Source organism: Neophocaena asiaeorientalis, unplaced genomic scaffold, assembly GCF_003031525.2.
Source record: "Neophocaena asiaeorientalis asiaeorientalis breed wild unplaced genomic scaffold, Neophocaena_asiaeorientalis_V1.1 scaffold280, whole genome shotgun sequence".
Taxonomy (NCBI): domain Eukaryota; kingdom Metazoa; phylum Chordata; class Mammalia; order Artiodactyla; family Phocoenidae; genus Neophocaena; species Neophocaena asiaeorientalis.
This window is the reverse complement of record NW_020185321.1, coordinates 3,046,644-3,059,427: the sequence shown is the minus strand read 5'-3', so window position 1 is coordinate 3,059,427 and position 12,784 is coordinate 3,046,644. Positions and strand designations below refer to the sequence as shown.

General features: G+C 41.6%; 1 protein-coding gene across 4 annotated transcripts in view; it reads left to right on the top strand.

The window, feature by feature from the left end:
- CEP89 (centrosomal protein 89) overlaps positions 1 to 6,492 on the top strand; it is an 81,035-nt gene extending 74,543 nt beyond the window's left edge. For 3 of the 4 annotated variants that reach the window (XM_024734126.1, XM_024734123.1, XM_024734122.1), the window contains one exon: positions 4,361 to 6,492. In XM_024734126.1, coding sequence (XP_024589894.1) covers positions 4,361 to 4,601 — 241 coding nt within the window. In that variant the 3' untranslated portion in view covers positions 4,602 to 6,492. The remainder of the gene's footprint in view (positions 1 to 4,360) is intronic. The other variant, XM_024734124.1, reaches the window with a different exon arrangement.
- Positions 6,493 to 12,784: the final 6,292 nt, after the last annotated feature.

Below are 12,784 nucleotides of genomic sequence, written 5' to 3'. Positions count from 1 at the left end.
TTTGTTGTTGTTATGGTGAGAACATTTAAGATCTACTGTCTTAGCAACTTTCCAGTGTACAGCACTGGCAATTATAGTCCCAGTGCTGTACAGTAGATCCCAGGTCTTTAATCCCTCCTTTAAAAATTCCTGTTGTTTGAATATTGGACTTCCTAAATCAATCCAGTCCTCTCATTGTCCTTCCCTTTCCCCCCCTCTTTTCCATCTCTTTGATATTTTTATTCTATTCCATTTTCTTGGGAGATTTTATTAATCTTTGATTAAATGTCTTATTTCTGCCATTATGTTCCCATTTCTGAGAACTTTAAATTTCAGATTCTTCCCTTTTCATAAGATCACAGTCATAAGATTATGGGTATATCATGTTCTCTGTGGCTGTAAGGTACTCTGTCAGTTACACCTTTGTCCTTTAAACGTGTGATAGAGGAGGTATTGCCAGTGTATTGGAAACCCTGGGGAACGGCGCATGTTTTGTGGAGGTGAACCTGGTGGTCCCCTCACGTAGTTCGGGTTCACATTTAAGTCGGCCTTTTCAGGATGGCTGTGTTGTCTTTGACAGACTGGGACGTGAACTGATGCACATGGAAGAATCATAATGACACTCGAATGTGATTTTCTTCAAGTTATAGTAGAATCTGTGTATTTGTTACCAGACAGAACGCAGGCAGCTGTTTATGTTTTCTATCAGCCAAATGTTTCTTAATGCCAGGCAAAATGAAGTCTTATCTAACAGGTTTTCTGTAGTCACAGAAGTTCTTACCACCATAAGTGGTCACTTTGTACACGTTGGGCCGGTACCAACTTTCTTGCCAGACAGGAGGTTTAGAATTGCGTTAATAAAATGGAACTTTGTTTTTTACTTTCTCCCTTATTCCATGTTTTGCCCTTTAATGGTTTGAAAGTTAAACATTCTATTTATGTTCTTTTAGTGGTTGCCCTTGAAATTTCATATGGATACCTAACACTAACAAAAATCTAAAGTTAATCAGCACCTCTACTTCTCTACCCGCAAATGCAAGACCTAATGCTCTAACCCAATTATTTCCCACTCAGTTTATATGCTCTTGTTGTCTAGTGTCATTACATGTAGATACAGATACGTGAAGATGAAAAGCAAAGATCTATTTTATATCATTGTTTTTAGCCCCAGAAATTACATATTACTAGTTTCAATATAGTTATTTTATTTTGATTTACCTAGAGTTTACCAGTTTCTTTGCTTACTATTCTCTTTTGCATCTTAGACCTTATTTCTCAGATTATTTTCCTCCTTCCAAAAGTACATGCTTTAGAAGTTTTAGTGAGAGTAAGCTTTCTTAGTTTTTGTTTATCTGAAAATGTCTGCATTTTGCCCTCATCCTTGTGAGTTGATTTTTGCTGGGTTCTACCTTGACAGTCTGTTCTCTCAGCACATTCCACTGTCTTCTCTGTTTCATTATTGCTGTTGAGAACTCTTTTGTCATTTTTAAAACTAGATGATCCATCATTTCTCTTGCCTATTTTAAGATCTCCTCTGTCTCTTGTAGTCTGCAGTTTCATTGTATTTAGCTATCAATTTCTTTTCACTTATCTGCTTGGTATAAGTTATTCTCTATATCTGTGATTTTGTGTCTTTCATTACTTCCAGAAAATTCTCAGTCGTTATCTCTCTCTCTCTTTTTTTTTTTTTTTTTTTTGGCTGTGCCGTGTGGCTTGTGGCATCTTAATTCCCTGACCAGGGATCAAACCTGTGCCTCCTGCAATGGAAGTGCAGAATCCTAACCACTGGACCACCGGGGAATTACCAGTCATTATCTATCTCTTAAAATAAGTCTTTTCCCCTCATTGTTTCTAGATTTCCTTCTGGAACTCATATTAAATGTATGTTAGACCTTCTTATTGAATCTTTTCATGTGTCTTATCTTTTACATTTTCTATCTCCTTGTTTTTCTGGTCTACATTCTGGGTAATTCTCAATATTTCTGTTTACTAGTTCTATGTTCAGTTTTGTTCAATGTACTGTTTAACCTAGCCATGGAGGTTTTTTATTTCAACAACTGTATATTTCAATTTCAGAAGTACTGTTTGGTTCTTTTGAAAATCTACCTAGTCGTTTTAAAAATAAATTTTTGGTCTTTGCTTATCTTTAATACATCTTTTATTTCTTTTAACATTTTATTCATAGTTATTTTATATTCTGTGTGTGACAGCTTCATTATCTACAATTTGGGGGTCTGAAATCTGGTTTTGTTGACTCTTGCTCTGTGTGGCTTATTTTATTCTACGTACAGTAATTTTTTTTACCATGAACTCACGTATGGGTTGAATTTAGTCTGTGGAGTCCTAGGGGCCTGGACTGAGGATGTTTTCTCCAGAGAAGGTTTGCATTTGCTTTTCTTTGGTGCCAGAGAGTATTTCCAAACCTGGAGTCACTTTAATTTTATTATTAACTTAAAAAAGAATCTACAGTAATGCTTTTTTTAAAATACAAAAGGACTTTAAAAATATTCACAGGGAATTCCCTGGCGGTCCAGTGGTTAGGACCCTGCACTTTCACTGCTGAGGGCCTGGGTTCGATCTCTGGTCAGGGAACTAAGATCGTGAAAGCTGCATGACCAAAACCAAAAAAAATTTCACAATGCCATTATCACATTTACAATGAATGTGTAACTTCTTAATAATATATTTTTCTGAGCTGCATTCTGGGTGGTTTCCTCTGCTCAATATTCCACTTCATTAATTCTCTCTTTGGTTGTGTCCAATGTACTTTTAACTCATCCATTGAGTTTTTTCCCTGATTGTCTCAAAAATGTCTTTTTACTCTTGGTTCACTCCAGTCAGGGGCTGGGGATGCTCTACAATGGGGAACAGTGTATATTCAAACCCCAGATTCATTTGAGAACAAGTCAGTGGCTACAGTCCCCAAGGAGCCTCTCAGAGCAGATTTCTTTTGAAGATTGGCAGATTTTTCCACCCAAACATCCCTCCTTTGAGGGTTCTTCACATATATCCACTTACCTGCCTAATTCTGGGACACATAGTTCACAGTGTTGCTAGGAGGAAGAGGGGAAACATGGATGTGAGTGAGCCCTGTGGTTTTCTGTTGCACCCAGTTTGCATGCGCCCAAGACTAGTCTCCATTCTACAGAAATCTGGGTTTCTAGCATGGGCTTTTGTCCTCAAAGCAATACAAACATTTTGTTTGCCAAACTCTGTGGTTTCAGTTTAATCCTCTTTTTTTATTTTCTTCCCTTAGAGATTTCCTTCTCTCTTTGTTTTGAGTTTAACTGTACATTATCATGATGTAATGTATCAAACATCTGGGTGTTTTGCATCAGAAAATGGAAGGATGGAGATTTTTTAGACATAGAGTAATTAGTGGGCATCATGGGCTTTGGAAGGAAACAACAGTTCACAAGGAAAGTGACACTGGACGAGTGGATGTGTCACTGGCCTCCCTGAATCTCTGTGGTGTCCTCCTCTTTAAACAACAGTGCTGAGTCCACCTGGTAATCCAGTTGCTAACATTTTGCGTAACCACCGGGCAGTGTCTGTGAAAGAGCTGGCCTTCCCAGCCCTGCCGTCCTGCACGAGGCCCATTCCTCCTCTCAGGCTGAGGCTTGCTTTTCCTTCCCCATGGGGCTCATGTGAGGTGGTGGCAGGTATCTGGTCTGCTCCCCCAGTGGACCACAGCCCTGTGAGGACATGTGTACCTTGCCTGCCCTGTTTCCTCAGCTGCCCACATGGGGCCCGTCACACAGTCCTGGCTCAGCCTTGGTTCCCTCTGGACACTCGCCCTCCTGGCACATGGTCTGGGCCAGTCTTCTCTGTGACCTGGGTTGTGATCCTCACTCTCCACAGTTGGTCTCCTCCTCACCCTCTCACTCACTCTCTGTGTCTGGGCCCATCAGTGGCTCTGTGGATGGAGGCTGTGAAAGGTGTCTGAGTGTTGGTCAGGTCGCAGTGGGGACACTGGAGAGGCCTACAGGGCCCATGCTCTGTGGGCGCCCACAGCCAGGCCGTTGCGCTGTAGGTCAGCCACTGCAGTTATTGTGTTTTATTTTTGTAACATTAATGCCATGGAGAGCAAAGGGTGTGTGCACTGGTGCCAAAATAGAAGAAAAGGCAGGACATAGAGAGGAAATCTAAGACGTCATTTTCAGCCTGTGCCTTTGTATTTTTTTCTATTTCCAGGGGACATCAGGCTTCGTTCGACACTGGGAATCTTTGCTTCAGAACCCACGCACAATGGGCTCTGTTCTCTGACTTTAAACATTCTTTCACTTGGCTTCTCACTACTTTAGGATTCATAAGGGCTCTATAAATATTTTTTAAATTGTGTTATTTTAAACTTTTTCTTTATATTGTTTATTTCTCTCAGAGAAATGGAAGGCGAGCTTGACGTTGTTTGGGAGTCCACCTCCAAGGAAAACCGAAGGATCCGAGAACTTCTCCAGGCCACACTGGAGAGGACAGGCCCGTGGGGCAACACCAGAGCTTTCGCAGACCACTGCCTGGACGGCGTCTCTCTGGGAGACATGCAGGACGGCTGCCGCTTCAGCTTCTGTGACCTGAAGCCGCCTCCCACCTCCCACCAGGGTCTGCGGGAGCCCCTGGGCTAGGGCCCCTCGGTGGAGAGGTCTGCCCTACGCAGGACGGGGAGCGCGGAGGAGAGGGCAGACTCCCGCCCACCACTGCAGCGTTTCTTCTCCTCAGGGCAAGGAAGAAATACTGTCTCAGAAATTTAACCTGCTGTTTTACATTTTGCTTTATTTTAAAAATGTGCTGCTGAGCTATATTTAGCCAGTGCACGTCCTCTGACCCCATGGCCACCGAGCCGGGCTCTGTGAGCTCCATTGCTCAGGCTAACAGGTGACCTGGCAAGCTGGCCTGTCTCCGGGCTCCTAGATCTGCGCTGGGAAAGCCCCAGAGGAAAGGGCGGGCAGGCCCGAGCTCTCAGCCTGTGTTTGATGAGTTAGTTTCATTGGCTGAGCCGTCGATGGAAGCCCCAGCGATGAGACCTGTGCATTCACTCTGGGTGATATTTTATTGTTTGGCAAAAAACAGGTGCTGGTCTTCATGCCCCAGTAGGTTGTACAAAATCTGTCCTGCCCTCTCCCCGAGCCCTTCCCTGTCCTCCTGGAAAGGTAATTTTTCTGGGGCCACGTAACCTCGCTCCCCTTCTGAGAGCCTTGACTTTGAGCACCAAGGTGGGATCCCTGCCCCACTGCCACCACAGAGAAGGATGCCGGGGCCGTAGTCCAGCTCCACCCTGTGCCATCTCCTCAGGTAGATCATCCCTGCCTCCAGGACCGTTCCTGGGACTCCTGGCGGTAATGCCAGCTGTCTAGGGCTGCTTGTCCCCGGCATGCTGGAAGAAGGCTACAAAGGATCCTAAACAGTGTATGGAGGGTAGAATCCTGTCACATCCTTTTACCAAACCCCTCATAGCTAAGGCCTTTGTGGTTTCAGGTGTGCAGATAGACCCAGCATCGGTCCCTGGTCATATATAAAAGTTACACACATGTGTTCTTTGGTTGCTAAGTGGGAAGCTGACATAGAAAATCATTGTTCTTTTACATTTTAAAAGAGGTTGGGTGGGCTAGATGTTGGGTGGGCGGTAAGGCCTGACTGCTGGTCGGGGGGCTCCTGTCATCCTGCCGGTTTCCAGTCTGAGCAGCAACCGGTCCCATTCTCTCTTGGTCCTTGTGAGTCTTCATGTGGCTCTAGAAAGGTCCTGATCAGGTTGAAAGGAACCCAAGGCAAACAGTTAGAAAACATGACGCCGGGACCGAAGTGAGCCCTGCTGCCTTTGGCACTATTGAAAAGCAGCCCTGGGGAAGTCAGGACTGAGTGGAGAGGGTCCAGGCGCAAGTGTGGGTGTGCGTTTGGTGTGACAGCAGCTGGGGGGCTGTCCTGTCTTGCCGTTGTCCCGTGCAGAGGGGTGGAGGGATCAGAAGTGAGGCCTTTGCCCCTCAACCTCTGAGAAGATGGGAGAGACCCCACCCTCTTCCAACAGCTTACATCCCTGTAGACCAGCGGGTCTTCTAACTCTTAGGAGAGGGGGGAATTCTGGATTTTATTAATTTTGATATAAATATATTTATTCAGCCAATATGCTGTGGATGCTTACCTATGTGCACCGTTTGTTGAGAACTGCAGTAGTGACGAAGGCAGACATCATTATAGAGCGTGCGAGGTGCTCAGAAGAAAAGCACCAGGACAGAAGCCCAGAGCCGCGAGCTCCCAGAGCAAGCAGGGTCTCAGTGCATCACGGGAAAACTGACGTGTGTGTTGGAGCATGTGGGTAGGTGAACCTGCCTTCTCAACTATAAATTTTATGAAATCTAGATATAGGTCAAGTATTTCTGATGGAAATCCAGCATCCGAATTGAGATGTGCTATAACACATCTGGCGTATAAAATATACACCAGATTTTAAGCCTTACTATGAAAAAAAAAATTAAAATATCTAATAATTTTTATATTGGCTTTATGTTGAGATAACATTTGCATATATTGGGTTAAATAAAATGTTATTAAAATTGATTTCACCTGGTTGTGGGTTTTGTTTTGTTTTGTTTTTGTTGTTTTCGTTTGGTTTACTTTTTTTAAAATATGACCACTAGAAAACTTTAAATCCCGTATGTGGCTCCCATTATATTTCCCTTGGACATTAAGAGAATGGGAAGAAGCTGAGGGGAGAGTCAAAGGGACTCTTCCCAACAAGGTGGAAATTTTTAAAGGGTTATTAATAAATAAGGTAAATAAGGCAAATACTGAAAGTGACAGAATAAGGAGGAATCAGAAAGAGTCGCAGGACTCATCCCAGCAGGATGGAAATCTTTAGATGGTTATTTTATTTTATTTTATTTTATTTTATTTTATTTTTGCGCTACGCGGGCCTCTCGCTGCTGCGGCCTCTCCCGTTGCGGAGCACAGGCTCCGGACGCGCAGGCCCAGCGGCCATGGCTCACGGGCCCTGCTGCTCTGTGGCATGTGGGATCTTCCCGGACCGGGGCACGAACCCGTGTCCCCTGCATCGGCAGGCGGACTCAACCACTGCGCCACCAGGGAAGCCCTAGATGGTTATTTTAAAATGCGATAAATAAAACAGACATTGATGGGATTAAAACAAACATTTTAAAACAGCACTACCTAAGACTGGGTGAGCCAAAGGGACCCCCCCTAAGATCCCCTAACATTAAAGAGCACCAAACAAATTTGTTCCATTTACCCCGGTTTGGTGAAATTTTTAAAAGCCAGAAGGAAAAAATTACAATGAGAAACCTGACCAGCAATTGCTTGGGGCAACAGTTAGGCCAATTAATTAAGTTAAAGACTAACAAAGGAACTGGGTTCCTTGCCTCCATCCCTCACTGGGAACCAAAGCCTTTTACACTGGAGTGGGTAAGACTGCTAGGTGATAGAAGTTTCCAGGACTCCTTGATGCGGGAGTCCCATGAGCTGTGGTACCAAAACCCACTGATGGAAGCCTGACTCGGCGTACACTTAGATTGAGAAAATGTAAACGTACGGAGTGTTGAGAGGATTATAAAGGTTGAAATGTTTGAATGGACATTATGTGAAGAGGTTATATCAACATGGCCTAAGTGTTTTACGGGAATGGAAGTTCTATCTGGGTGGGAACACTTCCCCTACCCCGTATTATAAGACCAAGATTTGTTGATGGGGTCCTAGCGGAGACTGTGGTTAGAGGTATAAGAGTGGATAGAATTGAGGTGAAAGTTTATAAGAGAATTGGTGTATTTGAATGGGCTTTGTGTAAGGTGGCTGTGAAACCGTGCACCTCAGATTGGGACTTGAACCCATGCAGCCAGGACTCGAACCCGGCCAAAACCCACGGTCTTCCAACCGTGAGATCACACACCTGGCCTCAGGACCTAATGAAGCTCAGGTCCTTGATGTCTCATTGCAGAAAGAATTCAGTGAGAGACAAAGTGATAGGTGAGAAGTGGATTTATTTAGAGAGAAACACACTCCACAGACAGACTGTGGGCCATCTCAGGTGAGAAAGGCACCAGGGTATGGGGTTGTCAGTTTTTATAGGGGTGGGTAATTTCATAGGCTAATGAGTGGGAGGAGTATTCCAGCTATTTTGGGAAGGGGCGGGGATTTCCAGGAATTGGGCCACCGCCCACTTTTGATCCCTATGGTCTGTCTTGGAACTGTCATGGCGCCTGTGGGTGTGTCATTTAGCTTGCTGATGGGTTACAGTGAGCATATACTGAGGCTCAAGGTCTAGTGGAAGTCTACTTGTCTGCCATCTTGGGCCCATTTGGTTCTAATCAGTTTATGTCACGTCCTCGGGCTATGTCATTCTTTCAAAAGTTGTGCCCTGCCCATTTCCCTCCTGTTTCAGTTCCACCTCTTTTGCCTGATTGTATTATGGGGGTGGACACTGTCTCACTGGAGAGTGTTTTTCCTGCCTAATATTGTAAGATAGGGCATGTAAATCCACCCTTCAGGCAAAGTGAATTGAACGTACTAAAGGGAATGAATAGCGTTGCCTGAACCCACATGGTGTGAGGTGGAAACTAGGGACTGATAATCGGGACAGATAGGAGGAATAGTGGAGGCTTTTTGCCTGTAGGGTGACTTGATCTGGGGTTGACTTGTGCACTAGGAAAGAGGGCCTTTATTGAATGCCTTATGCAGACTTTTTGAAGGCATGGTACACTGAACCCTGAAATTCTAGAACATAGAAATCTTTTTATTTCCATTTTAGTTGGAAACCTTCTCTCTGATATAAAGAAGCAAATTAAAGAAAATGTAGTTGGATGAGCAGATCAGCCTTTTGATATCATTTAGGTGGCAGCCCAGATATTTAGGGAATTGAAAACAACTGTCTTCATCTTGCAAATTTCTACAAAGTCAGGAAGTGTAAACACAGCCCACAGTCCCCTGAGACTGAACCTGGTTCATTCAGTAGAACCTGAAACCAAAGGGAATGAGACCTTTTTTAAAAGTACCCACTGCTGGAAAGGCTCCTTCACTCAAAATCTAATTCACAGCCTCAATGATTTGTCAAGGACAAACACAAATCTTAAAAAGTCTTTTTCACAAATAGTAAAAAGCCTTAACCGTCTGAGCAGATACACTTAACTTATTCCAACTGTTATTTATAAAATAGTGAATTTTATACTGTTATCCCAGATTCATGACTGAAGTTTTAAAATGAAAGCTATGAGATCTCAGATTGTGTCTGTACGTGTGTCCGTTTTATTTTTTTTAATTAATTAATTTTACTTTTGGCTGCTCGCAGGCTTTCTCTAGTTGTGGCGAGCGGGGGCTACTCTTCACTGCGGTGCGCAGGCTTCTCACTGCAGTGGCTTCTCTTGTTGAGGAGCACGGGCTCTAGGCGTGCGGGCTTCAGTAGTTGTGGCACTCAGGCTCAGTAGTTGTGGCTCATGGGCTCTAGAGTGCAGGCTCAGTAGTTGTGGCTCATGGGCTTAGTTGCTCCACGGCATGTGGGATCCTCCCGGACCAGGGATCAAACCCGCGTCCCCTGCGTTGGCAGGCTGATTCTTAACCACTGTGCCACCAGGGAAGTCCCTACATGTGTCCGTTTTAGATATGGTGTTTTTCTACCTCCAGATGGTATTGCCAAAATTAATTTGTAAAGGAGCTCTATTTAATTTAGGCTTAAAAGTAAGCACTTATGAATTAAATATTTCTAAATCTCAGAAGTGTAATAGAAAGTAACCCAAATGTTTTTCAAGTTCACATGGTCTAAGATTAACCTTTAGCAAGTAAAAGCAAATTTAAAGTTATTGGGTTTTTTTTTTTTTGCGGTACGCGGACCTCTCACGGTTGTGGCCTCTCCCGTTGCGGAGCACAGGCTCCGGATGCGCAGCCTCAGCGGCCATGGCTCACGGGCCCAGCCGCTCTGCGGCATGTGGGATCTTCCCGGACTGGGGCACGAACCCGCGTCCCCTGCATCGGCAGGCAGACTCTCAACCACTGCGCCACCAGGGAAGCCCTAAAGTTATTGGTTTAATTAAAATAGGCATGTCTTTAGAGTTATCAACATTAAATGTAAAACTTTTATTCTACCTAGGTTTACCAAAAGTAAAATAAGTTCATGTTATCTCTGCTACAAAATTTGTCAGCAAGAAAAGTAGCCTGGGAAGATGGTTGACTTTGTCTAATATCTCATGAAGTTTTCATGGGTAATCTACACATAATTATTGGGAACAAATGATTTAGATAGACATAAGTGCGATAAGACTTACAATTAGCTTCCAAAATCTTTTGGTAACTTAAAAGTTTAGAGTTTTCCTAAGTTAAGTTAAATGATGGTTATTCATTGAATGTCTAGATAATTTCCAAATAAGAGAAGATACTGAAACATTAGTTGCTAAATAAGTCTTAAATTTACCTACTTTTGTCTTATTACAGAAAAACTAAAGACGTTTGTGTCCATTAGAAACATGTCTTATACCACACTGAAAAAAAATATGCTATGAGGAAATATATGTTTCTAGAAACTATGAAATGTATTCATAAGTTTGCCAATCAAAAAATACTGGTGTAGCAAACAGTTCACATTGCTTACTTTTTAGTTTTCACTAGAAATTTAGGTTTCTAAGGGTTAATAACTCTAATTGTTACATATAATTAAAACTACTAAAATAAATAAGAAAAATATATTCATCTGCAAGGAAATTTTTTTTTAAGATATAAGGAATAGAAATGCATGTTGTTAAGGGAAAAGCAGGTAAATTTGTCCTAAAGAGAGGTTTTAAAAAAGAGAGGGAAATAGCAAGGACATGGAAGCAACCTAAATGTCCATCGACAGATGAATGGATAAAGAAGATGTGGTACATATATACAATGGAATATTACTCAGCCATTAAAAGGGACGAAATTGGGTCATTTGTAGAGATATGGATGGACCTAGAAAGTGTCATACAGGGTGAAGTAAGTCGGAAAGAGAAAAACAAGTATCGTATAATAACGCATATATGCAGAATCTAGAAAAATGGTATAATCTTATTTGCAAAGCAGAAAGAGAGACACAGACGTAGAGAACAAACGTATGAACACCAAGGGGGGAAATGGGGGGGAGTGGGAGGAATTGGGAGATTGGGATTGACACATACACTATTGATACTATGAATAAAATAGACAACTAATGAGAACATACTGTATAGCACAGGGAACTCTACTTAATGCACTGTGGTGACCTAAATGGGAAGGAAATCCAAAAAAGAGGGGATGTATGTATACATATAGCTGACTCACTTTGCTGTACAGTAGAAACTAGCACAACATTGTAAAGCAACTATACTCCAGTGAAAATTAATTTTTAAAAAAAGAGGGAAAGCATATGATAAAATCTGAATGTAAAAAAGGAAGTTACAGAAGGTTTGGGAGAAAGGAACCGTTAGAAAAAAGTTTTGTGCATGGTCAGGACTGGCCAAGATTCAAATGAGTTTAACTGAGTGAATAAATATTAAAAGTAAACTGGTACAAAATTAGAATTTGGTTTTCTCTCTGTGTTAAAGAGACAGAAGTCTTCTATTATAGGGAAATTGTGAACGGTTTTTCTTTACCTCTGAGTAGTCTGTCTAAAAAGCAGAGATGTTTATGTTTCATCAAAATAATTTCCTGTGTTGTTTTATCAGGTCTTTGATGACTTACATTGAGTCCGCTGAGTCTTTTTAATATTACAAGAGCTAAGGTGTGTTTTTTTTTTTTAACAATTATTAAACTTTCTGTATTTGCCTGTGAAGTCACTTTGGTTAAGAGAATAGCTAAGTATTATTTCACAGTGACCTATGGTCCTATTTGAACAAATGTTTTAAAACCTTCTGATATCTTTGATAAACGTCCCCAAATCAAATTATAAATGAAGTCCTTTTGACCTGTAGCAAACTTTGGCATTTTTCAGAGGGTCCCTTCAACGTCTCAAAGAGAGATATTAAACTAATTGGCGTGTTAAATTACATGGGAAGCACTGTCAAGTAAGTGGTGATAAACCATCTTAAGTTATATTGCATTGATGAATATATATGTTCTAAAAATTGTGTGAAATTCCTAAAAATCTGATTATGTCCTGATAAAATGCTATCAGTCATAATTCTAGCTATTATCTTAAAATACTGTGTCATTGAAATAACCAGATTTCCTCGTCAGTTGCATTGTAATTAGATCTTTGACCATGCTATTTTGTCTTTGTCATTTATAGACAGTTATTATTTTACTCTGATGCTTCTGCAAAACTGCTTCATCTTCAAGAAGATTCATAGAAAGGACTTTTTGACAAATATAGGTTTCTGATAACTTTTAGTTCATACCATTGAACTGGGTAAGATTACAGAACTCTAATGGCAAGCCTGATGGCTTCATAAAGCTGCTAACAAATGATTAAGATCAACGAGAATTAGTTACATAGGACTGAATGAACTGATGAATAGGATTCTAATTTTTATGACTTTTTATCTGAAATGTTATACGGCTTTTTAATGTTTGTTTTCCAGATATAAGAAAGCCCTTCGTCTTAACGCTAACTATGAATCAGAGCAGTTGGGTAAATTATACCTTTGCAAGCAGAATTGAAACATTTGTCTTTCTCCCTGATCCCTCCAGAATTTGGAAACTCTTAGTAAGCGTTCTTATTTTCATGACGATATAGTTATTTATATAAGTTCACTAAGAATCTGTTCTCTTTGTAACAGGACACAATAGTTGTATTACCATGGCTTTGACTGTAATGTCATATTTGAGAATTTGCATAGAATCAGATTTTTTTTTTTTTTTTTTTTTTTTTTTATTCGTG